We start from the raw sequence: 27837 nt of genomic DNA on the forward strand, positions 1-27837 counted from the left end.
AGGAAGCCTCTCCTCCTCTTCTGCATCTGAAGGAGGCGAGAAGAAGAAAGAGGAGGAGAGAACAAGAAGAAGAAGAAGAAGAAGGAGGAGGAGGAGGAGGGAGGGAGGAGGGAGGGAGGAGGAGGAGGAGGAGCAGAGAGAGAGACGAGCAGCGACTTCCTGTCACAGTCGTACCCCGCTGCCAGGCTGCCTCTTCGGGAGGCTTGTGGTGCTGCACACCGGGGAGGAAGGAAGGAGCAGCTTCTGCGGGTGCTGTGTGGCTCTGAGAGGGCTCCAGGACCCAGAACCGGAACCGGAGGAGCGTGAAACATCAGCAGCCACAGCAGCAGGAACCCACTATACATGCGGGCGGGCTGCTGTCTCCACCGGCGGCTCCAGCTCCTGCTTCCCCGCCTCCCCGCGACCCCGAGCGGCCGCTTCAGCTCGGCAGCGTCGCCGCTCACAGCGTCAGTGGAGCGGGGTTCATGTCCCTGGTGCTCGGCTTGGCCTTAATCACAACCACCCGCCTGTGTGTTTGCTAGGAGGCTAACACAGATTGATCAGAGCAGGGAAGTCGAAGGCTTGGGCGGAGAGAGGCGCAGAAGGAGGCCGGCTCGCGGCGCAGCATCGCCCCGTGTATGGTGCTGCTCTGACGGAGGGAGCGGAGGAGCAGCAGCCGGAGCTGCTGACCCAGAGATGGCTGTCCTCAAACTGGCCGAGCAGGTACAAGAGCTAGCTGCTGTTAGCTTAGCACACAACATAAACACTCTGCCTATTATTGTTGTTGTTAATGTTATTAGCAACAAATTGTCAGCTAAATGTAGCATACGCTCAGCACTAAGGCGACAGTATGTGTATATAATATTAAATACAATATATAATAGTAACAACGTGTTGTGAATACTGAGTGAACTATTGTTGTCCTGTCATTGTGGTGTGTTCCAGTTGTTGTCGGAAGTCGGAATTTCCAACCCCATATGGGATGCCAAGATGGCTGTCATAGAAAGTGGTCACCTCGGACCTTTTTCCGACTTCTGATGTAAATGGAATGCACCGCCATAGTTAGAGAAGATGGCTGGATGGTCAGAAGTCGGAATGAATTTGAAGTGGGCTAGCTGTCATTAGCAATAACAATGCTACACACGTGTTATAAAACATTACAAATGGAACAGAAGTATGTGTACGACTTATTTACCGTAATACAAATACGTCTTTGGATTCTCTGTCGGGTTTGTGGTGAGTTGGCTCCGACTTTCCGAGTCTGGTGCCCAACTCAACTCGGGAAATTATGACTTCCCACCACAACGGGAATGCACCGCTGTTTCCCTGTTATTAGTGAGGAGTCAGCGATTTCCTCACTAACTGCTATTTCCGACATTTCGTTGGTCACTAGCTCCCCCGACATTCCAGCTACGATTATTTTTTGATTTATTTAATTATTTTATTCCATTTTGTTTCCTGTGAAATGTTCGTTTTGTGCTTTTTCTTCTTCTTCCGTGAGAGTTTTGGCGCGGAACTATGTGCTTAGCATTTTAGCGAACTGTGGCAAAGGTAATTGCGAACAATGGCACCAGATTTCCTCCCCACAGGAAGTGAATGAATAGTGTTTGGTTTGAACTCGAGCAGATCGTCTCGATAGCGTCGAGCATCAGAGTTGCTGTTGTGCAGATTTATGTATATATGCATTAAAGGGTAGTTGAGCAAGTTTACTTTAGATGAAGTGGAGCGTAAACACAACATTTATACAAACGTAAACACTCTGCAGCCGCTGCAGCGAGCGGATGTTAATGTCTTGATTTATTGTTTAAAATGACGCGTCAGTGTTAGTCGGGTAAAACCAGGACAGTCCACTTCCTGTTCAGCTTCCTCCTGCTGCAGTGTGTCCTCGATAAACACAGATGAAAAGTACCTGAAAGCATAGTAGAGAGGACAAAGTATTTGCAGTATTAATGTCTCACAGTACATTAATATCGCAGAAGCAAAGATAATATTGTTATCGAAATATAGTGAAAAGCACTCACTCTCCCACACCAAACCCCATAGAGAAAATCAGTGTTTTTGTTGTTGATCCACCGCTGCCTCCTCTCGAGTAAGTTTAAATGTGTTATTTTGTGATTTCGGTGTTTGAAAATCTTTGCTCAGATTAACCTCAGTGACACAAAGTGACCACACGGGGCAGCAGAGGACCAGCAGCTCCTGAGTGAGAGATTTACTAACCCGCTGACGGACAGATAATGAGTTAGTGAGTCAAGTGTAATAAGATTTGTGAAGAAAAAAATCACATTTTTTATTCAAGGAGACATTTTGAGCTGCTGAGTCAACATTCTTACAAGACGAGGTCTGTTGAGCAGCAGCTCTGAAGGAGTCACATGACGTTCCTCAGCAGAGCTCGTACTCGTGCGACGTCAATTCCTGTGCACTGAGTTGACTTTTGTTTAAATGGATTCCTGCGAAGCTAGTTTTTCCTTCTGTAATCTCACACTCGAGCTGAGGTTTGAGTTTAAAAAAAACTCATCCTGGTGAAGATCTGAAAATGACGCAACGTGAAGAATGAGATAAAGGATGTGATGTTGTGGTGGAGAAGCCCTGATGTGACGCAGCTCTGTTTGTCCACTCGTATCAGATCTGCAGTTCGAGCAGAGGAAGAGCTGCGTGTTTTTTTATGTAACTCACAACTGTGGGACTTCCTGTTATTTTCAGACGAAGTGATGATGATGATGTGTGATAAGTGGATGCCTCTGCCCCCCCCCACCCGCTTTTTCTTTCATCATGTGTTCAAGTGTGTCATGTGGAAATCTGCCTTTTGTTAAGTCATTAAAACTTCTTACATACAACATATTTTCACCATTTAACAAAAGGCTCTGCTCCCCCACACCAAACCCCATAGAGAAAATGAGTGATTTTAGCTCGTGGGGACACAGGAGCTGCTGGTTTACTGCTGCCTCGTGTGGTCACTTTGTGTCACTGATGTCAATCTGAACAAAGAATTTCAAATGCCGAATTTACAAAACAACACATTTGAAGTTACTGGTGGAGGCAGCAGTGGATCAACAACTCCTGTGTGCTGTGACGTTAAAATCGATGATTTTCTCTATGAGGTTTGGTGTGGTGGGAGTGTGTGGTTTAGAAAGGGAAACAAACTTAAGTTTCCCGTCAAAAAACGCTGTCCAACACTGAGATGAAGTGACAAACGTATTCTTCTGTGAAATGTGTAAAGTTTCATTTTGTATCTTTGGGTCCGTTTGTGTCTCCAGCACCTGAACCTGCTTGAAAATGTACATGTTTTTACTTTTCCTTTAGTCTCAAAGATATTTGTTCAGAGATATCAGCACAGCTTGCACTTTATAGCAGGCGGAGACTGTTGATTGTGAATTCGGCTAAATTTATTTGCCTTGTGGAGACAAAATAAATGCAGAGGGACAGTCAGTGTCCATGTTTTTTAAGACCTTGTTAATGTGTAGTGTAGAGAAGACTTTAAAGGTGCTTTAGGAGAAGATTTCCTTCATGAAAAGTGACCTGATGTCTCTCTAAAATCAGATTTTTACCCGTCCAGTTTGAGAATAAGTTGTCCAAGGTCAAGGTCATCATGGAGAATGGACTAAAAAGGTCAAATCGTTGTTGTGCAGCAGTTTTTAATGAATGTGCGTGGATATTTCCTTTATATGGCAGTGGAAGAACAGGAAGTCATTGGTGTGTGTTTATGTGCAGATGATGTGTGTGTGTCTGTTGTCAGCAGGTGAAACTTCCCATTTTAAGGGAGTGGGTTTAGGTTTTTGCTGGGAGAAGCAGCAGCAGCACGGGTTAGATTAGCAGAAACAAAGCTAAGCCGTGCTACAACCACGTCCTGTTTGCACCTGACGTTCTGGCCTCTCTGCTGCGTTTGTGTGAGAATGAGAACGAGGAAGTTTGTGAACCACAGAAGAGGAAATCTGCCTGTGCTGCCGCTCGTGTCGTCGAGGTCCTGACTCAGTTCCTTAGAGACCTGTGCAGTCAACAGTTGTCATAGTTGCTAACAGGGTTTGTGTGACGGTGGTTTAGAGGATGTAGAAATGTTGATTGTTTCGCACGGTTGCAGGTGCACACGCGCGGTAAAACTTAGAGATAGTTCAGGCTTTCTCTGTGGACTTTAGTGTGGGAGAGTGAGTGGTTTACAAACTTCAGTTTCCCGTTGGAAAAGTCTGTCTAACAGTGAGATAAATTGACAAGATATGTAAGAATATATAAGTCTGTAAACCACTCACTCTGCTGCACCAAATTCCATAGAGAGAACAAGTGATTTAAGCTCACGGGGGACACAGGAGCTGCTGGTCTACTGCTGCCTCGTGTGGTCAGTTTGTGTCACTGAGATCAATCTGAATTTCAATTTTATTTCAAAGTCACTAGACATTTGAACTTAGTGATGGAGGCAGCAGTGGATCAACAGCTCCTGTGTGCTGTGATGGGGTTTGGTGTGGGAGAGTGAGTGGTTTACAAAGCCGCTAAAATCTTTAGTTTTGTTTTAAGATGGTTATTAATGCAGGGTGTCGCTCACAAGCACAGTCAGAGCTACACATGTGTGAGTATCTCACACAATCACACCTCTTAAAACCTAAATATGTCACAGAGAGCGAACATCAGTCTACGCTGATGATGTGATGATTTTAAATTTAAGAACAGGGTCAGATGAGGAGGAAGTTTTGTGCTTGGTGGTTAAAGCAGAAGTGAAACGCTCTGCTCTCTGCTTCCTCCCTCTCTCTCGTTTCTGAGAAGGAGCGACTGTGCAACAGGAAGTGAGGCAGGAGGCGGGGCTGAGCACACCGGAAGTGAGGGGAGGCGGGAGCTCAGTCCTGCGCTCCATCTGATAAATGCGTCTAACCTGCAGCTCATGTTGTCTCTGCCTCTGAAACACTCAACGATTTCTGCTTAAATCAAAGTTTCACTTACACTTACGTACTAAAAATAATCAATAACCTGTTTAATGTTAATGGCATCGTTTAAAATAACATGTTTTTGTTGTTATTCATCAATAATTACCTCAAAATCATCGTAAAAAGTAAGTGATCAGAAAGAGAACTGGACTCCAGAGAGAAGACGCCTCCTAGTGGCTGATCAGGGTTCGCATGGCTCCTTGAAATCCTTCAAAAAAAATTCAAGGCCCTTGAATGTTGAGAATGGCCCCAAATTGAACATGCTTCCTTCCACTTATGTGCCCTACAGTGTTCCCACAGGTCCTTGAAATCCTTAAAAGTTTGTTAATTTTTGGAAAAGAAATTCAAGGCCCATTGAAAGTTTTTGAAAATGGTCTTAAACAGACATTTGTTCATTGAACGTGCTTGAACTTTGTGCGAGAAAGAAGTGAAGTTGACATTTAGGTTAGATATCCCAGGGGGGCTTGAAATCCTTGAAAGTTTGTGAATTTGGAAAAAAAGGAGACATTTTCTTCAATATCAATGTAATGTCTTTCTTGCACATTTTAAGCACTTTCCATGACCCATGTGTTTGTAGGGTGATTCTCAAAAACCTTCAAGGATTTCAAGGAGGCTTCCCATCGGTTGTCAAAATGCTTGAAAGTTTGTAAATTTGAAAAAAAAAATATGCCCAAGCCCTTAAAAGTGCTCCACAAAGGGTCCTTGAAATACTTGAAAGGTTGAGAGTGTGGAAAAAAATTCAAGGCCCTTAAAAGTGTTCCAAAATCGCCCTAAATGAAAACGTCTCCTTCCGCTGATGTGCCCTGTAGTGTTCCCACAGGTCCTTGAAATCCTTGAAAGTTTGTGAATTTGTTTGAAAATGGCCCTAAATAGACAGGGGTCATTGAAAGAAGTGAAGTTGATATTTTGGGTAAATGTCTCCCTCGTTTGTTATGGCGCCATCTACTGTGTAGTTAAAGTTAAACAAGAGAGCGAATGACGCGAACAGACTTTGACGAGATCTCAGACGCAGCGTGTACGACTCGTCCTCTCGTCTTCAATCTGACAAACTGCTGCTGTGGAAAAAACCCCACACTTCTCTGTAGATAATGATCACAGAAAATAAGACGAGCATAGAGAAGGAGGCGGAGTCTGTGAAGCCCTTATTTCTCCTTCGTGGATCACAGACGTGAGGTAAATAGAGGTAAAGTAAAAGAACTCGCGGTGAAGATTCTTCCGTCCGCATGAGGGTGTCACCTCCAAAGATCTGCACACGACACAAACTCCACAGGAACATGAGGTTCTCTCTTCTACTATGAAATTCTATGTTTCCCTGAGTTTTCCTTCTTCTGATACGTTACTTATAATAATTAAAATAATTGTAAATATCTAACGTTTGTCAGATTATCTTTGAGCGATTCTAATCTCTAATTCCATAGTATGTAGAGAATGTTTGTTCTGATCGTCTGTTGGGGCTCACAGTCGCCCCCTGTCCTCCGTCTGCTGTCAACACAGCAGCTTAGAGTCAAACAGCTGCTCCTACACACACACACACACACTGTTCTCAAACCGTGGGAAGGATCAGGCTCGGCTCGTTGTCTCCTCTTATGTAACGTCCAGGAAATTTTCTTCCCACACTCTTTGATCAGTCCAGTGACGGTTTAAATCGATCTCACACGCACACACACACACACACACACACTCTGGTTATATGGTGCTTGAATGTATAGACAAACAGACACTTTATTGATCCTTTGAACACTGACACTGTGATTTATTTGTGTGTGTGTGTGTGTGTGTGTGTGTCCACAGCCTCCTCTCATCCAGGCGATCTTCAGTGGAGATCCTGAGGAAATCCGGATGCTCATATACAAATCTGAAGACATCAATGCACTGGTGAGGAAACACAGCACTCTACTACTATTATAACTATACTACTATTATTACTAAAATTAGGGTTAAGAATATAACCCTGGTTCTTTGAAACACAAGTGTGGTGAAACGGATGTGAAGAGCTAACTTTGGGTTAAGAAGATAACCTTGGTTCTCTGAAACATGAGTGAGTTGACACGCCGTTGTCTTCCAGGATGCAGAGAAGAGGACGCCGCTGCATGCGGCAGCTTTCCTGGGTGACGCTGAGATCACCGAGCTCCTCATCCTCTCTGGTAAACTCACACTCTGCCCTTTGATATTATTATTTATGTGTATGCTTCTACTAGAAGTCGACCGATTTATCTTTAATGAGGCCGATATTTTCCATTTTTTTAGGGTGATTATTATTTGAAAAATCAGCAACAGAAAAACCCATATCAGTCGACCTCTAAATACTACATTTATTACATTTCTCGTGTATATTTACATCCACCAATGAGGTTATAATGTTTTCATGGGCGTGGCTTTATCTGTAACTTTGTCCTTCTGTTGGCAACTTCCTGTCTGCAATTTTTTTTCACGGATCAATGTGAATTTTTTGTGGTGTGTAGGTGATCAACCAAGTATGTTCCCATTCAATTTTGGTAAGAATCTGCCCACTGATGACATCACAAAACGCAATCAAACGTCCAGGAAATCCCATTGTTTTACAATGGGCAAAACTGTAAAACAAACTCAGATATCTCTGTCAAAACTCAGCGGATTTGAACAGAATTTGGTATATGTATATAGGATCAGACACCCTACCATCAGACTAAATTTCATCCAGATTTAATCCAGATTACAGACTGACATGGTTCAGCCCCATTGAACAGGTTCACATGTGTATATCTCAGCGACATCTTCACACATCAGGATTAGTTTTGTCATGTTTATATGACGATGGTAACAGATATAATAAGCAGGTAAAGTTCTACAAAGATCCAGAAAAATCTTCTGGATCCATTGGCATAAAAACCTCTTCTAAATAATGTTTATTGTTTTTCTCTTCACTGTGCAGGAGCGAGGGTTAACGCCAAAGATAATATGTGGCTCACGCCTCTGCACCGCGCCGTGGCATCTCGGAGTGAAGTAAGAACACACACACACACACACGCACACGCACACACACACACACACACAGAAGAGTCAAGGAACCTGTTTTATTTACGTGTAAACGGACAAACAACACAGTCATCACTTGTGGCCCCGCCCCCCTGCTGCAGTCACATTCTTTGTGCCAGACATATTTACTTGTGTGTGCGTGTGACTTGAGTCACAGCAGTTAATCATCATCATCATCTTCATCATCATCACACGACTGTGTTCAAACAAGTATTTCAACATGACTGAAATAACTTGGTGTGGTTGAGGTTTACGTTGTTTACGGTGTCTGAATATACATATATGTGTGTGTGTGTGTGTGTGTGAGGTGGATTCTCAGCACACACACATCGCACTGATAAATCCTTACCTCAGCGACACAAACTGACCACACGAGGCAGCATTAGACCAGCAGCTCTGACAAGAAAGTGAAGTTTGTAAAGCACTCACTCTCCCACACCAAAGCCCATAGAGAAAATCAGTGATTTTAACATCAAACACACACAGGAGTTGTTGATCCACTGCTGCCTCCATCACTAAGTTCAAATGTCTTATTTTGTCTGTTCGGCATTTGAAATCCTTTGTTCATCTTAACCTCAGTGACACAAAGTGACCACACGAGGCAGCAGTAGACCAGCAGCTCCTGTGTCCCCGCCAGCTTAAATCACTGATTTTCTCTATGGGGTTTGGTGCGGGAGAGTTGGTGGTTTATTGAGTTTTTAATGTAACATGAATAAAACACGCAGTCGCAGTAGAGTGAGTGATTTTATTCCGTCTCTCTCTCTCTCTCTCTCTCTCTTCAGGACGCAGTGCGAGTGTTGATCCGTCACTCGGCCGACGTCAACGCGCGGGACAAGAACTGGCAGACGCCGCTTCACGTCGCCGCCGCCAACAACGCGCTGCGGTGCGCCGAGGTCATCATCCCGCTGCTAAGCAGCGTCAACGTGTCGGACCGCGGCGGACGCACGGCTCTGCACCACGCTGCCCTCAATGGCCACACCGAGGTACTGCAGAGTCTTACTGTTTTTTCATGTGTAAACTAAAATGATGGTGATTCTCTTTGTTGCAATGGTAGAAGAAGACATTAAATATATTCAGATTTACCTCAGTGTCACAAACTGACCACACGAGGCAGCATTAGACCAGCAGCTCTTGTCCTGTGACATTTTTCTCTATATATATTTGGTGTGGGAGAGTATGCAGTTTATAAACTTCAGTTTCCAACCAGAAATAGATTCTCCAGCGTTAAAGTAGACTCGTCACTGGACGACGCGCAGTGATCTCACGCCTCTAAAAGTATTATGGTGTGAACTTTGGCTGTATTGATGTATTTCACCAGTGTGTTGTTAGTGTGTGTGTGTGTGTGTGGGTGAGCTCAGCCTCGTCACTCGGGTCATGTCGTGGCCTCGATGTTTCACAAACACTCCTCCACTCACATGGTTTCCATCACAGAAGGAGCTGTGGAGCTGAATGGACACTTTCTGTCTGTGTCCTCAGAGTGTTTATCAAACAGCTGATGTTTTCACACTGAGGTTACGTAATATAGGTCACCATCACACACACACACACACTCACTGACGTCGTGTGTGTGCGTGCTCCTGTCAGATGGTGAACCTGCTCCTCAACAAAGGAGCAAACATCAACGCGTTTGACAAGAAGGACGGACGAGCTCTGCACTGGGCTGCGTTCATGGGTGAGAATTTGCCACATTTGAATGATTTAGAAAAAGGTTTAAAATCCTGGGAAATGTGTGGTCACTCTTCTCTGTTGCGCCCCCTGTAGGTCACCTGGATGTGGTTTGTCTGCTGGTGAGTCAGGGGGCGGAGATCAGCTGCAAAGACAAACGGGGATACACGCCCCTCCACACGGCGGCCTCTAGTGGACAGATAGCCGTGGTCAAACATCTGCTGAACCTGGCTGTGGAGGTCAGGGCACACACACACACACACACACACACACGTATGCACTCACTCTGTTTCCTCGGACCTTTGACCTTTGCTTTATTTTGTTTTTTTATTAATGTAATAACGTTTTAGTTTTTCTAGTGTTTTTTATTGATGTAATAACGATTTAGTTTTTCTAGTGTTTTTATTGATGTGTAAGTGTTTTTATTTATGTAATAACGCTTTTAGTTTTTCTAGTGTTTTTATTGATGTAATGCTTTTAGTTTTTCTAGTGTTTTTTTATTGATGTAATAACGTTTTAGTTTTTCTTGTGTTTTTATTGATGTAATAACGATTTAGTTTTTCTTGTGTTTTTATTGATGTAAAACGCTTTTAGTTTTTCTAGTGTTTTTATTAATGTAATAACGCTTTTAGTTTTCTAGTGTTTTTATTAATGTAATAACGTTTTAGTTTTTCTTGTTTTTAATGTAATAACGTTTTAGTTTTTCTTGTGTTTTTTATTGATGTAATAACGTTTTAGTTTTTCTTGTGTTTTTTATTAATGTAATAACGTTTTAGTTTTTCTAGTGTTTTTTATCAATGTAATAACGTTTTAGTTTTTCTAGTGTTTTTTATTAATGTAATAACGTTTTAGTTTTTCTTGTAGTAATAACGTTTTAGTTTTTCTTGTGTTTTTTATTAATGTGTTTTAGTTTTTCTAATTAATGTAATAACGTTTTAGTTTTTCTTGTATTTTTTATTAATGTAATAACGTTTTAGTTTTTCTTGTGTTTTTTATTAATGTAAAAACGTTTTAGTTTTTCTAGTGTTTTTATTAATGTAATAACGTTTTAGTTTTTCTAGTGTTTTTTATTGATGTAATAACGTTTTAATTTTTCTAGTGTTTTTTATTAATGTAATAACGTTTTAGTTTCCTCAGTCATGAACGACAGCTGAGTTTTTCCTCTCGTCCACAGATCGATGAGTCGAACGCCTTTGGGAACACGGCGCTCCACGTGGCGTGTTTTAACGGCCAGGACGCCATCGTCAGCGAGCTCATCGATTACGGCGCCAACGTCAGTCAGCCCAACAACAAGGGCTTCACGCCGCTGCACTTTGCCGCCGCCTCCACGCACGGAGCGCTGTGTCTGGAGTTCCTGGTCAACAATGGCGCGGACGTTAACGTGCAGGTACACGTTTATTACACGTTTTCACTCTGTAACGACTCACTTTATCAAAGTCATTCTATTCATTTCTCGTCCACCATGTCCAGAGTCGGGACGGGAAGAGTCCTCTCCACATGACGGCGGTTCACGGACGCTTCACGCGTTCGCAGACGCTCATACAGAACGGTGAGACTTTGTAACTCTGGATCTGACAAACTTAAACTTCTTAAATTCTCCTTTCTTGATGAACCTCCGTCTGTTTCAGGCGGAGAGATCGACAGCGTGGACAAAGACGGAAACACGCCTCTTCACATCGCCGCTCGCTACGGTCACGAGCTCCTCATCAACACGCTCATCACCAGTGGAGCAGACTGCACACGGTCGGTTCTGCAGTTTTAAGGGTTTTTTAACGTGAATCTGTCGCAGCGAACGATGACCGACTGTCGTCTCTGTGCGTTACAGACGCGGCGTTCACGGCATGTTTCCTCTTCACCTCGCTGCTCTCAACGCTCACTCCGACTGCTGCCGGAAACTGCTGTCCTCAGGTACAACACCACGCCGCTCCATAGAAAAGTCAACATGCTGCCCTTCAGTGTGTTTGTTTTGGTTTTCGTAGACTCAGAATTAACAGAAAAGTTTAAATTTCTGAGAGCTCTGGACATTTGCTGAGTCATGGTTTGCAGGGCGCTCAGGTCCCTGGTTGGTGAATTCCTCACTGAGAGTCTTCACTGAGTCTCATGTGTTGTGTTCAAACCTCCTCAACATTAAATCCTGCTCCACACTTCAGGATTTTCAAATCTCACTGGATTTTAAAAACTTGGGAGATCACAGACGCAACAAGCTTTGTCACCGATTTTCAACGTTTTAATCCTGAGAAAGCACAGATTAGACGATCCGGTCAAGACCCAGGAACACACACAACAGTTTTACTACGAGTTGTCCTCCAATGTTTCCTCTGACGCTTGATGAGTTTCCTCCGAGTTTTCCTCCGAAGTTTTCCTGCGAGTTTTCCTCTGATTTGAGTTTCCTCCGCTTTTTCCTCGAAGTTTTCCTGCGACTCCAAGTTTCTTCCTCCTCCGAAGTTTTCCTCCAAGTTTTCCAAGCCAAGTTTCCTCCAAGTTTCTCCAAGTTTTCCTCCGAAGCCTCCGAGTTTTCCTCCAACATTGACGAGTTTCCTCCGAAGTTTTAGTTTTCATCTGCGTTTGAAAGCTCCGAGTTTCTCTTGATGAGTTTCCTCCAATTTCCTCCGCGTTTGATGAGTTTCTCCCATTTTTCCTGAGTTTTCCTCTGACGCTTGACAAGTTTCTCCGAATTTTCCTCCGACGTTTGCGAAGTTTCCTCCAGTTTCCTCCGACGCTTGATGAGTTTCTCCAAGTTTTCCTCCTCGGCGTTGACAAGTTTCTCCGATTTTTCCTCCTCTGACGTTTGACAAGTTTCCTCCGAGTTTCCTCCGAGTTTCCTCCGCTGAGTTTTCCCTCGACGCTTGATTTTTCCTGCGAAGTTTTCTCTGGCGTTTGAAGTTTCTTTTCCTAAGTTTCTCCGGACGTTTGACGAGTTTTCTCCGTTTTCTCCGAACGTTTTCCGGCGAAGTTTCATTTTTCCTGCGAGTTTTCTCTGACCGATTTCTCCGAAGCTTCCTTTTGATGAGTTTCTCCAAGTTTTCTCAAGTTTCCTCCTCCAAGTTCTCTGACGCTTCAAGCCTCCAATACAAGTTTCTCCAGGTTTTCCTGAGAGTCCAATGATGAATTTCCTCCAAGTTTTCCTCTGACGTTTGATGAGTTTCCTCCAAGTTTTCCTCCGTCGTTTGATGAATTTCCTCCAAGTTTTCCTCCGTCGTTTGATGAATTTCCTCCAAGTTTTCCTCTGTCGTTCGATGAGTTTCCTCCAAGTTTTCCTCTGTCATCTGACGAGTTTCCTCCAGGTTTTCCTCCGTCGTTTGACGAGTTTCCTGCGAGTATTATCTGTTGTGTGTGTTACTGAAGGCCAGAGGGGACTGAATACGACCGGTGATGGCAGTGTGGGGCAGAGAGAGAAGACATTTGTTAGTTGTGGACGATGTTCAGACCTTTAAAGAACTTTAAAAGGCTTTTGTCCAGAATGAGACGAGAGAGAAGAGTTCTTTTGATTTTCTTTGAGTCAGTTTTGCGTGTGAAGCAGCAGAAAAAACCCTCCAGGCTTTTCACTTTCTGTCCGACGACAACAAAGCGCTGACTTGTGCTCGAGCTGCAGCTGCAGAGCTCGACTCTTGTTGTCGTTCTGGGACGTTTTCTTTGTCCAATACTGTAAAAAAAAAAAGGCTAAAATACGACGGCAACAGCAGAGTCCTTGTGTTTTTTATCCTCTCGTGATTTATTCCTGTGGGATTGTGATGTTTCACTACATTAATGTGGTGGAAACATGTGTGTGACCCGCTGTGGCCCCCTGGTGAACCATGAGGGTACTGCACATGGACGTCACCACGTTCTCGTTGAGAAGTCGAAGAAAAAAAACATTTAAAACCACATTTTTAAACACAATCATTCAAACTTTAAGGGAAAAACACAAAGTTAATGACTCAGAAGTCAAAACCGATGATCGACACTAGAGTCAAGTTTCTACAGGAGCCTGGAAGGACATCAGACGACATAACGGTGTCATTTCTGGTCTGTGAAGGCCACCGTAGTTCCACGGTGTGTCATCGATTCCGGATTCATTGATTTTAAAATCTTCATCTTAAATTACAGCTCTTATTCTGAAATGAAAAAGACGTTGTGTCTCTTCCTCTTCCTCCTCTTCGATGACGTGACTTTTGTCTTTAACCTGACGCTTGATGATGATGATGATGGTGATGATGGTGATGATGATGATGATGATGTGTGCAGGCTTCCAGATCGACACTCCGGACAGTCTGGGCAGAACGTGTCTGCACGCCGCCGCCGCCGGAGGGTGAGCGCGCCACACTCACTCCTGTGCTTTTATTTTGAAGTTTTCACTTCATATCAAGAAAATCAATATGATTGATGACGTATTGATCTCTGTGTGTGTGTGCAGGAACGTGGAGTGTGTGAAGCTGCTGCTGAGCAGTGGAGGAGATCACAACAGGAGAGACACCTGCGGCAGGTGAGAGAGACTCAATGCGCCACTTTTATTCTGAAATAAATGTGCAGTTGATGCTAGTCAGACTACTGTGTGTTAATCTGGTTACAGTCCGATTACTGGTGTCTATGTGTAAAATAATAGATGAATAAATGAGATTAATGAACATTTGCAACATTTCATATGTTTTTAAGTTTATTTCAATGTTTTTTTTGTTATTTACAAATAGTGTAAATAATCTGGTTCCTGGTAATATTGTTGGAATTAATTATTTAATCTATCTCATAGATTAAATCATCAAAGTCTAAAACATAATAAAGATCAGTATTTATGCCTTTTTTCTTTAAGAGAATAATTTTTTAAATATTTTTTTGTAAAATTCAGGTGGAAAAAAACAAGCATATACAAAAAAATAAAATAAAAATGACATGGAATTATTATTTGACACAATAGTTCATAAACTTGTGTCATTATTAATATTTTTCTTTAATAATCTTTAAAAGTGTGTCTCACTGGGAGCTTTAATATTTTATTAGTTTATCAATTCATAGAATAAATACATGTTTAAAAACCTTGTTTTTATGTGTATTTATGTATTTATGTCGTGATGAAGTTAAAACACAAACGTCATTTATTTACTTTAATAAACAGGAAGTTTATTGATAATAAATAATAAAAAAACAACAACATTTTATTGCATCTGTGATGTTTCCCACGAGTCGTGTGAGTGAATGGGTGTGAATGAGTGAATGGATGAGTGAGTGAACGGATGGGTGTGTGTGAGTTATTAAAAGTCTTCACATACACACACACACACTTTTTTCTTTGTGTCTGAGCTCATAATGACTTTAATGACATTGTGGGCGTCGGCCTAATGTGACCAATCACTACACCTTTTATTGTTTTCAAACAGAAAATCACACAATGGACAAAAGCTGCAATTAAATTCTATTTCTGACTCTTTTATGTTCTTTTAAAAATGTTTTAATATATATATATAGATATATATATGTGTATGTATATATATATATATATATATATCTATATAGTATGTTGTACATTTTTGACAATAATCCAGATTTTCCACTGGTTAAAGGTTGAAGGTGCATTTCTGACTAAATATGAACTGAAGAAATAAATGCAGAGAATCGAAATAAAACAGAAAGCATCAATAATTGTAATAATGTGATGTTTGTTGTGTGTGCGTGTGTGTGTGTGTGTGTGTTGTGTACAGGACGGCTCTTCACTACGCTGCAGCCAGTCGTCACTTCCAGTGTCTGGAGACTTTAGTCGGCTGTGGCACCGCCATCAACGCCACTGACCAGTGGGGGCGCTGTGCTCTGCACTACGCTGCTGCCTCGGACCTGGACAGGAGGTGAGAGGCGTCCTTCAAAATAAAAGCCTCTCACAGTGGTCAAGTCTCCTCACTGAAACTCCACCCCCTACAGTTTCACACAGTGTACTGCAGTTTGTCTCTGATGATGATGATTTTAATCCTCTTTTATCTCCTTTCCTCCATCATTCCTGCACCTCCTTCACCTCACTCTCCTTTCCTCTTCTACTTTTCCCTCTCTCCTTTCTTCTCTTTTTTTCCCCTGTCTTCTTTCCTCTCCTCTCCTCTTGTCTCCTCTCCTCTCTCCTCCTCTTCTCATCTTTCCTCCCCTCTTGTCTCCTCTCCTCTCCTCCTCCTCAGACGTCGTGTTGCTCTGGAGCCAGAGAGTGAAGGAGTTCAGGCGGAGAGAGAGAAGGAGGCGGGGCTGTGAGTGATCAGTTGTCTGTACCACACCCAGCCAGCAGAGGGAGCACTACAGGCACCCTGCTGCTGTTTATCTTTATTTACATGAATGTTTATGTTGTTTTTTTTTCTTTCTACAACGTCGTAAATGCGAGTGGCTCGCAGTCGTGCGTCGTCATGGTAACGGCTCTGTGTGTGTGTGTGTGTGTGTTGCAGGTGTTTGGAGTTCCTGCTGCAGAGCGGAGCCACGTCCACGCTCAAAGACAAACAGGGTTACAGTCCCGTCCACTACGCCGCCGCGTACGGACACAGACACTGTCTGGAACTGGTCAGTCTCTAATCTAATCTAATCTAATCTGAACTGATCTGGTTTTAATTAATCTGAACTCTGTCTGTTTTTCCCAGAAGTGTAAACGTTTGTTGTTGTTCTCAGATTCTCACAAACAAAATATATAAAAGCATAAATGACATTTTATGAAGAAACAGAGTCTGTATTTTTGTTGTTGCTGCAGCTGCTGGATAGAGACAACAGTTGCCATGACGACCCTGAGTCTCCGAACGCCAGGAGTCCGCTGCACCTCGCCGTGAGTTTTTATTTTAGTAATTAATAGGTTTTTTTTACTTGTAAACAAAACAGAAAGATTTCAAATCATCTTTATCATTTTATTTGTCTGCAGTTTTCTCCTTCACCCCTAGATGGCACTAAATCCTTCACTCTGGTCATTAAATGTTTAGATGTTTAAAAACAACAAACAACTTTAACGCAATAATATTGAGCTGAAGGAGACAGAAAATGTGTCGCACAAAAAATCGTAGTAGTCGTCGACCGATTTTTACTGTTTTTTTTATCTTAAAAGTTTTTCTTAAGTTTTCTGATGACGTTTTATGTTTTTAATATTTACTTTTGACGCAGTTTTAGTGAAAATCCCGTGTCGTTCAATAACTGGTTATTTATTTATTGTCATTAAACAGTTTTATTTTATAAATTGTAGGTAAAAGAAAATTTGATTAAATATATGGACACAAGAAAAACCCGATTAGGTCGACCTCAAATTCAGTCGCAAATCCTGTCCGAAAAATCGCAATTGGATATCGTGACCGAATCATTCAGCTCAACGTTTGGAAATGTAAATGTTTATTCAGCTTTCCGTACTTCCTGCTACACGTTTGTTGATACTCGTGTTTCTCATCTCTAAAGTCAGAGGTCTCAAACGTGCGGCTCGTGGGCCAAACGTGGCTCATCAGTTAATATCAAATTGTTTCTTTTAAATGATTACGATCATTTATCATAATATAAACACATTTGTGTGGTGAATAATTCATCGTTCCATATCAAAACAAAGACTCTTATTTTGAAATGTTGTCACAAATATTGTTATTATGGTATTAGGATGGAATATCGCGATGTCACGACTTTTTATTCACAACTAAACTCACAGTTTATTTGTTTATTTATTTGTGTGTGTGTGCGCGCAGGCGTATCACGGCCACGCCCAGGCTCTAGAGGTCCTGCTGCAGGGACAGAGGGACGTGGACCAGGGGGACGAAGTGGGCCGGACTCCCCTGGCTCTGGCCGCGCTGCGTGGCCACGCCGACTGCGTCCACACCCTCCTCAGCCAGGGGGCGTCACCGCGCAGCACCGACACGCAGCATGGACGCAGCCCCGCCCACCTGGCAGTGATGAACGGTCACACGACGTGCGTGCGCCTCCTGCTGGACGAGTCGGACAGCGCAGACCTCGTAGACGCAGCTGACTCTCAGGGACAGTGAGTCGTCGCCGGCGTCTTTGTTTATTTTATATATTTTTTTCCACTTCCTGTTTGTTATCGTATCTAAAGCGTGGCGCCGTCTCTCGCCCGCAGGACGCCTCTGATGTTGGCGGTGGCGGGCGGACATGTGGACGCCGTGTCGCTGCTGCTGGAGCGAGACGCCAACGTCAACATGGCCGACAACCACGGCCTCACTGCGCTGCACCTCGGCGTGAGATTTTAACTGTTGTTTTTATTCATGTTTAGCGATGTATCTGTGTGGCCACGCCCCTTAAAGGTACAGTCTGTAACATGTATTGGTGAATAATCTCACCTGAGTGGTTTTCAGTTTAGTTGTTGCTCCAAAGTGGTCGCCTCTGTAGACCCCGCCCCTTGATATCAACATAAAAGGCTTATTACACGTAGAATAATTATGTTATCTATAATTTTATCACTGGTTTTATTGAACTTTTAAATTCTCTTGTCAAGAACAAGGTGTTATATGAATGAAGTTTGTAGTTGTTATAAGTTGAGCGTTTTTTTGTGTGTTACCTGAGCTGTGAGCGCCCCCTACAGGGATATCCAGCACGACACAGGCATGTTTAACCCTCGTTGAAAACATGTCTACGTGCAGGGACACAAAGAAAAACAAGCTTTTATCCATTTAACCTGAAGTTTGTGTCAGTTTCCTGTTAATAATAAAAGTGTGTCTAACAGTGAAATAAAGCGACACAGATGTTTCATGAGGTGAACCCTCTGTTGTCGTGCAGCTGCTGTGCGGTCAGGAGGAGTGCATCCAGTGTCTGCTGGAGCAGGAAGCGTCCATCCTGCTGGGAGACTCGTGGGGTCGCACCGCCATCCACCTGGCCGCGTCCCGGGGACACGCCTCCTGGCTGAGCGAGCTGCTGAGCATCGCCTGCTCGGAGCCGCCGTCGCCGCCGCCGCTGAGAGACAACAGTGGATACACGCCGCTGCACTGGGCCTGTTACTACGGTCGGTGTCCAAAAAAAACACCTGCTCATGTCAGTGTGTTCATGTGACCTTATTCATCAGACATGTGACCTCACGTGTGTGTGTGTGTGTGTGTGTGTGTGTAGGTCAGGAGGGCTGTGTGGAGGTCCTGCTGGAGCAGAAAGGTTGTCGCTGTATTGATGGAAACCCCTTCACACCTCTGCACTGCGCTGTGTAAGACACACACACACATGTGTATAAAGTATAATATAATAATACTAATCATTGATCTCAGTGATTTAAAGTGAATTTCACTCCCACAGAGTCAACGATCACGAGACGTGTGCGTCTCTGCTGCTGGAGGCCATGGGCTCAGACATCGCAGGCTGTAAGGACGCCAAGGACAGGTGTGTGGACACTTCCTGAGGACAATTTTAAGGCCTTTTTCAGGGTTAAGACCTGGTTCTGTTGTGAGGGTTCAGCGGCTGAGAAATCCCTCATCACTGTGTTCCATTTATTGTCAGAAGTCGGAATTTCCGAGGTCAGATTCCAAGTCAAACCATGCAGTGAATTCTGAGTGTCCTCAATAAGACTGCTGTACAAGAGTGTGTGTGTGTGTGTGTTCTGGTTTTTGTTATCTCTCAAGGAACAAGAATAAACACGTACTTATCAGGACCAGTCGTCCTCATGGAGACCAAAACCTGGTCCTAATGAGGCAGAACATAATTTCTGACGAAGTAAGATTTGAATAGTGGTTAGGTTAAGGTTAGTGTTAGTTATTAACTGGTTATGGTTAAGGTTAGTGATGACACTGTGTGTGTGTGTGTTACCTGTAACTCCTCCCTCTGTCCTGTAGGACGCCGCTTCACGCCGCAGCCTTCGCGGGACACGTCGACTGCGTCCAGCTGCTCCTGTCGCACGACACGGCCGTGGATGACGTGGACCAATCGGGTCGCACGGCGCTGATGATGGCGGCCGAGAAGGGCAGAGTCGGAGTTCTCGGTACAGAGATGTTTGTTGTTGTTGTTGTTTTTTCCTGACTTTCACTTTCATGCAGTTTATATATATATATGTTTGTTTGTTTGTTTGTTGTTGTCCTGCAGAGGTGCTGTTGACCAGCGCCAACCTCACGATGACGGACAAAGACGGAAACACAGCGCTACATCTATCATGTAGTAACGTAAGTGTCCACGAGGGGGAGGAGTTTGTGTCAGCTGTCTCATTCTGCTCATCTTATTTTAACTTTTTCATGTTGTCAGAACACAGAGGAGTATCAGGGCCGTTTAAACCTTTTCTTTCTTTTTTGTAAAGAAAGTAAGAAAAGAAAAAACAACATGTCAGAATTTAGAAAGTTGGTCTTCTCACTCACTGTATTACTCTGTCTTTGGTATTTGTCTTTATATTTTATATTAATTGTTTACTGTTTTGCTCTACTTGTAATATTCTTCTATTAAGGCTTGTTTTATTCTGTGTTTATGTGTCTGTTATATATCTGTGTATGTATTACAGAAGTAGACTTTGTCTTCACAGGGAAAAGAAGACTGTGTGTTGTTGATTCTGGAGAAAATGTCCGACACGACGCTCATCAACGCCACAAACGCAGCTCTGCAGACGTGAGTGTTAAGATTACGATACTAACTAAAAGACTCCACGCTGACCCCTGCTGGATTAAAGCGAGTAATGCAGAATCCCCAGCAGTGTGTTGAGTTTAAAAGGTGCATTCAACGAAACTTGTAAATGTTAATATTTCTGTGAAAAGAGCCTGGACCAGAACCTGTGCCGCCTTCTGGGTTGGACGAGGTTGTGTCCTTGATGTGACTGCTGCCTTTGACACCATCTCACTCACCATCCTCCTACACAGACTTCACTCACCTGGTTTAAATGTTACCTCTCCGGTCAAACGCTTTTCATTCAGTTAAAAATCATTCTCATCTGATCCAGTGTCTGTCACCACTGGTGTGCCTCAAGGTTTTGTCTTGGGGCTGCTCCTTTTTATCATTGACCTTCTCCCCCTTGGCCAGATCTTCCATAAACACCACATTCACTTCCACTGCTATGCTGATGACACCCAGCTGTACCTGTCCACAAAACCCAACTCCACTCTCCCACCTCGCTCCCTCACCAAGTGTGTCCTTGAAATAAAGTCCTGGTTCACCTCAAATGTCCTCAAATTAAACAGCAATAAAACCAAAGTACTTGTAATTGGCAGTAAATCCAAACTCTACAGCTTTTGCACCTCCACATATCCACTCCTGCCCACAACTTCGATCCTCCTCTCGTTACCATGGGGAGCAGAGCATTCAGCCGCTCTGCCCCCCCACCTCTGGAATTCCCTCCCTCCTGACCTCTGAAACACAGACTCCCTCCCACACTACACAACTTGCCTTTTTAGTAAAACATGCTCACACTGTTGAATGTCATGGTGTTTTGTTGTAGTTGTGTGTTTTTATGTGAGGTGTCCTTGTTTGTCAGAAAGGCACCAACAAATGAAATGTCTTATTATTTTATTATCGTGCTTCTGATGTTGTGCAAGATGGAGCTGTAGCAGCAGTGTTGGTCGTCCAGAGTCACACACAGGTTCCTTGCGGTCTGAGAGGGACCCTAGACCAGTGTTCCCCAACCCTGGTCCTCAGGGAACAGTGTCCTCCATGTTTGAGATGTTGCTCTGCTCCAACACACCTGATTCAGATGGTCAGCCTGGCAACGAGCTGACCATCTGAATCAGGTGTGTTGGAGCAGAGCAACATCTCAAACATGGAGGACACTGTTCCCTGAGGACCAGGGTTGGGGAACACTGGTCTCGGGTGATGGTCTGGGCTGTGGCGGGAGAGCCCTTTCCTGGAAGCTTGTTGAGATAGAGTTAGAGGTGATTGTCAGACAAGCAGAGATCCGTTCGGTTGAATGAGTTGGGTGTCGTCGGCGTAGCTGTGATTGAAGAAACCATGAGAGTGAATGAAAGAACCAAGAGAGAAGAGGAGAGGGCCCCAGACAGAACCCTGAGGGACCCAGCAGTTAGAGGACAGGGTTCCAACACAGATCCTCTCCAGGTTACTGTGTATGTTTGGTTGTGAAGAGATGATGTGAGTAGGGTAAGTGCAGAGTCTGAGACACAGAGCTGGTGGCAGCAGATGAAAACCAGACAACCCCAAGACACAATAGTAGAGAGGTACCTAGCCCCGTGGCCTGGCAGCCCTGCAGACTCCTGTAAGACTCCTACGTCTTTGTCATCGGAGTCTTCGTCTGAGGAGGCTGAGGAAGAGGAGGCTGCCGCTGAAGCTGCCGCTTCAAGTCAATGCTGCTTTTTATACTCACCTCGTTGCAGCTGTGTTGGCCACACCCCCTGTAGCCAATTATACTTCACACCTGGTGCTGACTCAATAGCAACCTAATCAAAACAGCACCACTAACAACTTCCTCCTTAACTGAACAGACCAGTCAAAAGTCCACCAACCCAGATTGACACAATAGCAACTAATGACAAAGCAACCAAATAACAAAGACCTATTAAAGGGATACTTAGCTTCACTGCAGTCGTCCTGTGAGATACCTGCTAACTCCAAATACAGACTGTTCTATAATATGTTTACATTTCTTTTTTTTACGAAGTTATTCTACTAAAAAAATACACATTCACATTCTAACTTTTCTTTCCTAAAACAATACCAGAAACAGGAAGTACAGAGTACTAGAGCTAATCCATTTCCTGTACAGATTAAAATAAATCTTTACACTATTGTTGATTTTGCTAATTTTCTCAGAATACCGTGATTTCCCGATTATTTTTTTCTTTCCTTTGTGTTTTTATCAACCTTCTAAATTCACGCTCACTTAGGGACAGATGTTGTATGATGACTTTTTTGGGGTTTTTGCAGACCTTTGCACCTGGCGGCGCGCAGCGGCCTGAAGAGGGCGGTGCAGGAGCTTCTGTCTCGAGGAGCTAACGTTCAGACAGTGGACGAGAACGGTACGATAAACCTGCTGCGGCTGCTCGTCGACGCCTCTGCTCAGCTTTAATGTTTTTTCCTGCGTTCCAGCATGAACGTGATTTACTTTAATCAAATTTATATGTGCACTACAAATGATTAAACAAATAAATAAAGAGGATTTCCACTGTTTGAGACATTTGGCAACACGGGTACTATTTAAAAAATAGATTTTTACAGTGTTTGATTTGAGAATTTTACAGTAGTAGAGAATCACGTGTTTTCAGGCATAAATTCTGCAAAATGCTGGAATTAAATAGTTACATTATGACAAATCCAGAGCTAAAACTTGGTAAACTTCCTGCTCCAGGACTCAATTCAATGTCATGAAAATATTACAGCGTATTTTTACGAGTGCAACAGTGGGAATCCTGACGTAAACTGTGTTTGTGCTGCTTGATTTGTTTTTAAAGTCCAACTGAAATGAATCAGCTCATGTTTCTGAGTTATAAAACGTGTTTTTGTTGTTTTTTCAGATTACTTAGATTAATTCTACAGAAAACTGCCCCGACGTAGAGATTTCATTTTCATCAACAGACAAATTACATTAAATTAGGGGATTGGGACTTTGGCTGAAGTCTGGAATTCATTATTAGGAATATTCCCTGGTTTCTTAGTGACAAGAAAAAAATAAACCAGAAAATCTTCACATTTGAAAAGAAACTGAACATCGTTTGTTTGTGGACTAAATAACTTGTAATTTTTGAGGTTTCTGCTAAACAACGATCAACATTTTTCTTTAATTTCTGCTTCTTACATAAGAATATATTTCGGTATCTTTCATCAAGCTAATCTGTTGTGAAAATAAAAATGAGTCGCTAAAACGTATCATCAGACATCGGCAAACTCGTCAACATCTGCCTAAAACAGCTTTTAAAAGTACCATTTCTAAATCAACGGGCTGTCAGCGATGACGTGTTTTTAGACGTTTGGTCCTAAAACAAACATTTATCGTCACAAAACACTCGCGATACATCGCACGTCTTTAAAAGTGATTTTAGTTGGACTTGAACTTGAATGTGACGTCGTCAGCCGTGTTTGTCTCCTCCTCGCTAACGGAATGCTGCTCCCTCCCTCCCTTTGTCTCCCTTTTGTCCTCTGTCTCTGCTTTGCCTTCTCTGCTTCCTCCACGTCCTCGTCTCTGTCTGTCTGTCTGTCTCTCTCTCTCAGGTCTGACTCCTGCTCTGGCTTGCGCTCCAAGCAGAGAGGTGGCCGACTGTCTGGCTCTCATTCTGGCTACCATGATGCCTTTCTGCTCCCCTTGCAGCTCCGGGGCCCCGTCCCCAGGCTCCCTGCTGAGGCAGCTGCACAACCCGGGGGCCAAAGTGCCCCCCCCAGCCATCCGCCGGGGCCCACGCAGCCCCAGGAACCCGTCCAGACCCTCGAGCGAGGGAACGACAGAGAACGACTCGGAGGATTCGGAGACTTTCTGACGCTCTCTCTCCTCTGACCTCTGACCTCCAAATGAACCTCTCTTCTTTTCTTTTTTTTATTTCCCACCATGACTCAGCGGTTTTATGTCTGCAGTTACGGAGCGACACCTTCAATATTTAACAGAATATACGCGAATAATCCCGAGAATACACCTGCTGGTGAAAACACTGTAAAATGACCTATTTTACGTAATTTAGAAGTTTAAGAAAAATCACTTTTACGACCAACAACTAAAACTCGCTCAAATCACGTTGGACGATTTTAACACGTAGTTGCAAGAGAAAAGATTTATGGTGACCTGAAGCTCCGCCCACATTGGCCCACACTTTGTCGCATTTATTTGTCTCTTTTAGGCTAATTTTCCCTTTTTGTTTGCGTAGAATTTGTTACCAATGCTGGTTTCTGCTGACTGGATGTACGTACTTGCAGCTAATTTAGTAGAACAGCCAATAGGAGGCGCCCTTGCTCTCTGAGCTGCTCTGTGATTGGTTACATTCTCCTGTCACAGGAAAAGGTGGGAGGTGCACAAGTCACATGAGATGCGTTACAATAAAAAGCACATTTTTTTTATTATTGATCAATTAGGCAAAAAAAGTTGATCTAAATTAATTATTAAAACAATCGTTTGAATTAAATATCTAAATATGTGCGGGAAATAAATAATAAATAAGAAAAAATAATGTAAATGTAGGATTTAAAGCTATTCATGTGATCATTGACGTTTCCTGTGTTGAATATTGAAGGTTTGTCCAGATTCTTCCTCCAATCACTGCCACGTTTTTCATCTTAGTTTCGTTTTCACGGAAGAAAAACAAACGAACGTCGGAGCTGGTGCACGACTGACTCTGAACGACTCTGATCCCAGACCCGTTGTGGTTTCTTCACGTCAGCATGTTTTAAATCCACTCACAGGTGCTAAAACCCAAACCGACCTCGGTACTCGGTCTCTGAGAGACGCACGCGCGTTAGTCTTAAAAGAAATATGAACGAAGAAGCCATTTTGTAAGTGTTTATAAAAAGTGAAGTAGAACGTTAGAAAAACTCGGTGTCATTTTAGCTTTTTCCTGATTTTTGGCGTCTTTGTTTTTGCACCAAATACAAATATTTACTTCCTTTTAATTTCTTTTATCGTCAACTCCTGAAGCACAAGTTTGTCGGAACGTGTTCACAGTTCGTACGCAATTTTTATGCCGACGATGTTCAGTCTTTCACTCGTTCACTATGGGCTCGTCTCAGTTCCCTGAATCGTGTGACTTTTCCGCGCGTCTGTCGGGAGGATTTGCTCGTACGTTCTCGTTCCTCAGAGGACAAACTCTTCTGATTTAACGCGTTAAAGTCGAGAGATCGTCACTCGTTCGTTCACAACTTCAGTCAAGATTAAAAATATCAAAACGACAATTAAAAAACATCGTCATGACGTTTTGTTCGGAAATTCACGTTCCTCAGAGGATAAACCCTTTTGACTTTTGCGATCCTTAAACCTTTTAATTTTTTGTAGGTCGGTTCTTGTCTTCGGTCCAGATTGAAAGTAGCAAAAAAAAGGCCTATTGCTAATTATCGTCATGACGTTCAGGTCGTATAATCGTGTTCCTCAGAGGGTGAACCCTTCTGACGGTGACGATCCTTTCACTTTATCGCACGTCTGTAGGTCGGCCCGTAACGAGAAAAAACATCAACTACAAACATGAATAACTGGGAAGCAGTTTAGTTCTTACGTTCATGTTCCTCAGAGGGTGAACCCCCTCGGTCTGTGACAATCCTTGATTCACAACTTAAGTTCAATTTAAACGTACAAATTGCGTCTGCGACGATGTTGCGATGAACGATAACTCGACGGAACTGAGACGATCTCTCACTCGTGAACGTGACTGAAACATGACTGATTTTTTTGTTAGCATTTTTAATCCCGCAGGCCTAAAATGGCCGACCGCGCACTCTTCGGACTCGTCTACGTTTTGTTGACCCGATCGCGGCGCTCGTGTTTGTACGCACTTCGTAGAGCAGGGTAACCTTCTTCACTACCACGGTAATAATTATGATTATGATGATATTTATTCTCTGAAACGCGATGCACGATGGTACTGATGATATAACTGCCAGCACTTACACAACTTGACCACGCCCCCTACCCCTCCCTCGTTTACCTGACAGCTACGTGCCATCGTCTCAAACGTGTCCAGTGCCTTGATGTCCAATCACTTTTTTTTTATTCGTCTTTCCTGATGTTGTTGTTGTTGTTAAATCCCAATAATAATGATTTTTTTTTTTTTAATTCTGAAGCTCGGTGGTGCAGATTTGTCCAGATTATCACATTTTTACTGGAAACAAAAAATCAAGAAAATTCTCAGTTATTACTAAAATGGACGTCAGGGTATTTTTGGACAGTAATTAAAAAATTTCTAAAAAGTTTCCAAATTAAAAAAAACAAATAATTTTACAACAAAAAAGAGAAAATATCACATATAATGTGTTTAAAATCTGCAGGAAGAAAAGTGAAAATTTAGGTTAAACATTTTTTTGGAATCAACTGGGCTTAATGTGAATTTTCCACTTTTCAGTTTTTCTGGAAATACATTTTTTTTCCCGACAGAAAATTAACCAAACTATTTTCAAAAAGTGTGGAAATGATGTTTTGTTAATTTTCGGTGAACTTTCTTTAAATTGTGAATTTCTTTTTAAAATAACATTTGACAGTTTGTTCTGGACAAATCTGGACAAATAAAACTGTCTCACCACCACGAAATACTTCAGATGAATTAATAATTTTGAGTGTTTATGATAGAGATTTTTTTTTTTTACCTACTTTGATGATTTTTCTGAATTTGTCTCATTGTTTAAACAAATCTTTAATAAAAAGACCAAAAAGTAACTTTTCCCAAAATGTTTTTTAGATGTTTTCTTATAACAATCTTTAATTTAAAAAAACCCGCAGATTAGGATTAATTGAAGGAAAATCTTTGCATAGTTTAAGATACCGTCACTTACAAAAAATTTAAATCAGGACATTTTACTGAATTTAAAGTAAGAAAATAAAAAAATAGCTAACTTTATATTCCACAAAAAATTTTTAATTAATTTTCTTTAAATTTTTTTTAAGACTATTTTGAGCGTTGGATGAAAGTAAATCAAAGTTATAATAAGATACATTTCATCAAATGTTTAGTTTTTGGTCTTTTTACTGAGAGTTGTTAACGTTAAACGTAAAATGATAATAATAATAATAATAATAATAATAATAACAATAATAACGGGCCTTTTATTCTCTTAAGTTTGTGTGAAAGTGTGAGTTTGTGCTTCGGTACTGAACAGTTTCTTGGGTTTTTTGTACATAATGTCAACGTAAAAAAATGATGACAAATTTAATACCAACAATGTTTTTGTTTTTTTTTGTGTTTGTAAATGAATGAAGTGATCAGAGTGTAACGTGTGATGGACGGACGCACAGACGTCGGTGTGTCCGTCTCTTCTGTCCTCGCTGCTGCTGCTGCTGAGACTGAATCTGTCTGCCAGTATTATTTTTAGGATCAATATTTTAAATAAATATTCTGCCAGACGACGTGAGCGTCGCCATCGTCACAGCAGTTCCTGATGCAGTACGACATGTCGAGCGCCGTCTGTCGGCTTCTCTCCTTTTGTTTTTATAGAAATTGTATGATAATAAAAAATCGGTTTGAAGTTAATGTTGTTGATGGTTTTCTTGTTTTTGTTTTTTTTTTATACAGAATTCACACGTGAGTGGTTAGAGTACAATTAATGATTAGATTATAATTAAATCGTATGATTTTTTAAGTATTATTTCTGTCACTTTGTCGATAAAGTTTTGTGTGCTGCCACGATAAATTTATTATTTATGAAATTGTCAACTATTTTGATCAATTTATCAGTTTTAGTTTTTTCTTTGTTCCATTTAACAAAGAAATCTTTAAAACTGAATTATTACGTTTAAGTGTAAAATAATCATTCATCGATGAACCCTTGAGAG

General features: G+C 42.3%; 1 protein-coding gene across 2 annotated transcripts; it reads left to right on the forward strand.

The window, feature by feature from the left end:
* Window positions 1-121: 121 nt before the first annotated feature.
* Window positions 122-27530, forward strand: ankrd44 (ankyrin repeat domain 44). 2 transcript variants are annotated; one of them, XM_044015972.1, is made up of 27 exons: window positions 122-702; window positions 6678-6761; window positions 6952-7030; window positions 7798-7868; window positions 8684-8884; window positions 9486-9573; window positions 9663-9805; window positions 10741-10953; window positions 11037-11115; window positions 11195-11309; window positions 11392-11474; window positions 13791-13854; window positions 13960-14028; window positions 15239-15379; window positions 15698-15763; window positions 15956-16067; window positions 16252-16323; window positions 17216-17505; window positions 17602-17719; window positions 18258-18480; window positions 18585-18672; window positions 18762-18845; window positions 19295-19440; window positions 19542-19618; window positions 19969-20051; window positions 22311-22402; window positions 23592-27530. In XM_044015972.1, the coding sequence occupies exons 1-27, from the start codon at window positions 676-678 to the stop codon at window positions 23852-23854; spliced, it is 3171 nt and encodes a 1056-aa protein (XP_043871907.1). In that variant the 5' UTR covers window positions 122-675; the 3' UTR covers window positions 23855-27530. The 2 variants fall into 2 exon arrangements, with proteins under 2 accessions (XP_043871907.1, XP_043871915.1); XM_044015980.1 differs by having other exon boundaries at window positions 23689-23785.
* The last annotated feature ends 307 nt before the right edge of the window (window positions 27531-27837 follow it).

This window comes from Solea senegalensis, linkage group LG2, assembly GCF_019176455.1.
Source record: "Solea senegalensis isolate Sse05_10M linkage group LG2, IFAPA_SoseM_1, whole genome shotgun sequence".
NCBI classification, from domain to species: domain Eukaryota; kingdom Metazoa; phylum Chordata; class Actinopteri; order Pleuronectiformes; family Soleidae; genus Solea; species Solea senegalensis.

What these genes read in the sequence shown, in the direction of transcription:
- ankrd44 (XM_044015972.1), top strand. Translation starts at nt 676, where the DNA reads ATGGCTGTCCTCAAACTGGCCGAGCAG. An exon ending in AGGAGAGACACCTGCGGCAG is followed by an intron (nt 14,029 to 15,238) that starts GTGAGAGAGACT and finishes TGTTGTGTACAG; the next exon opens with GACGGCTCTTCACTACGCTG. An exon ending in TGTAAGGACGCCAAGGACAG is followed by an intron (nt 18,846 to 19,294) that starts GTGTGTGGACAC and finishes TCTGTCCTGTAG; the next exon opens with GACGCCGCTTCACGCCGCAG.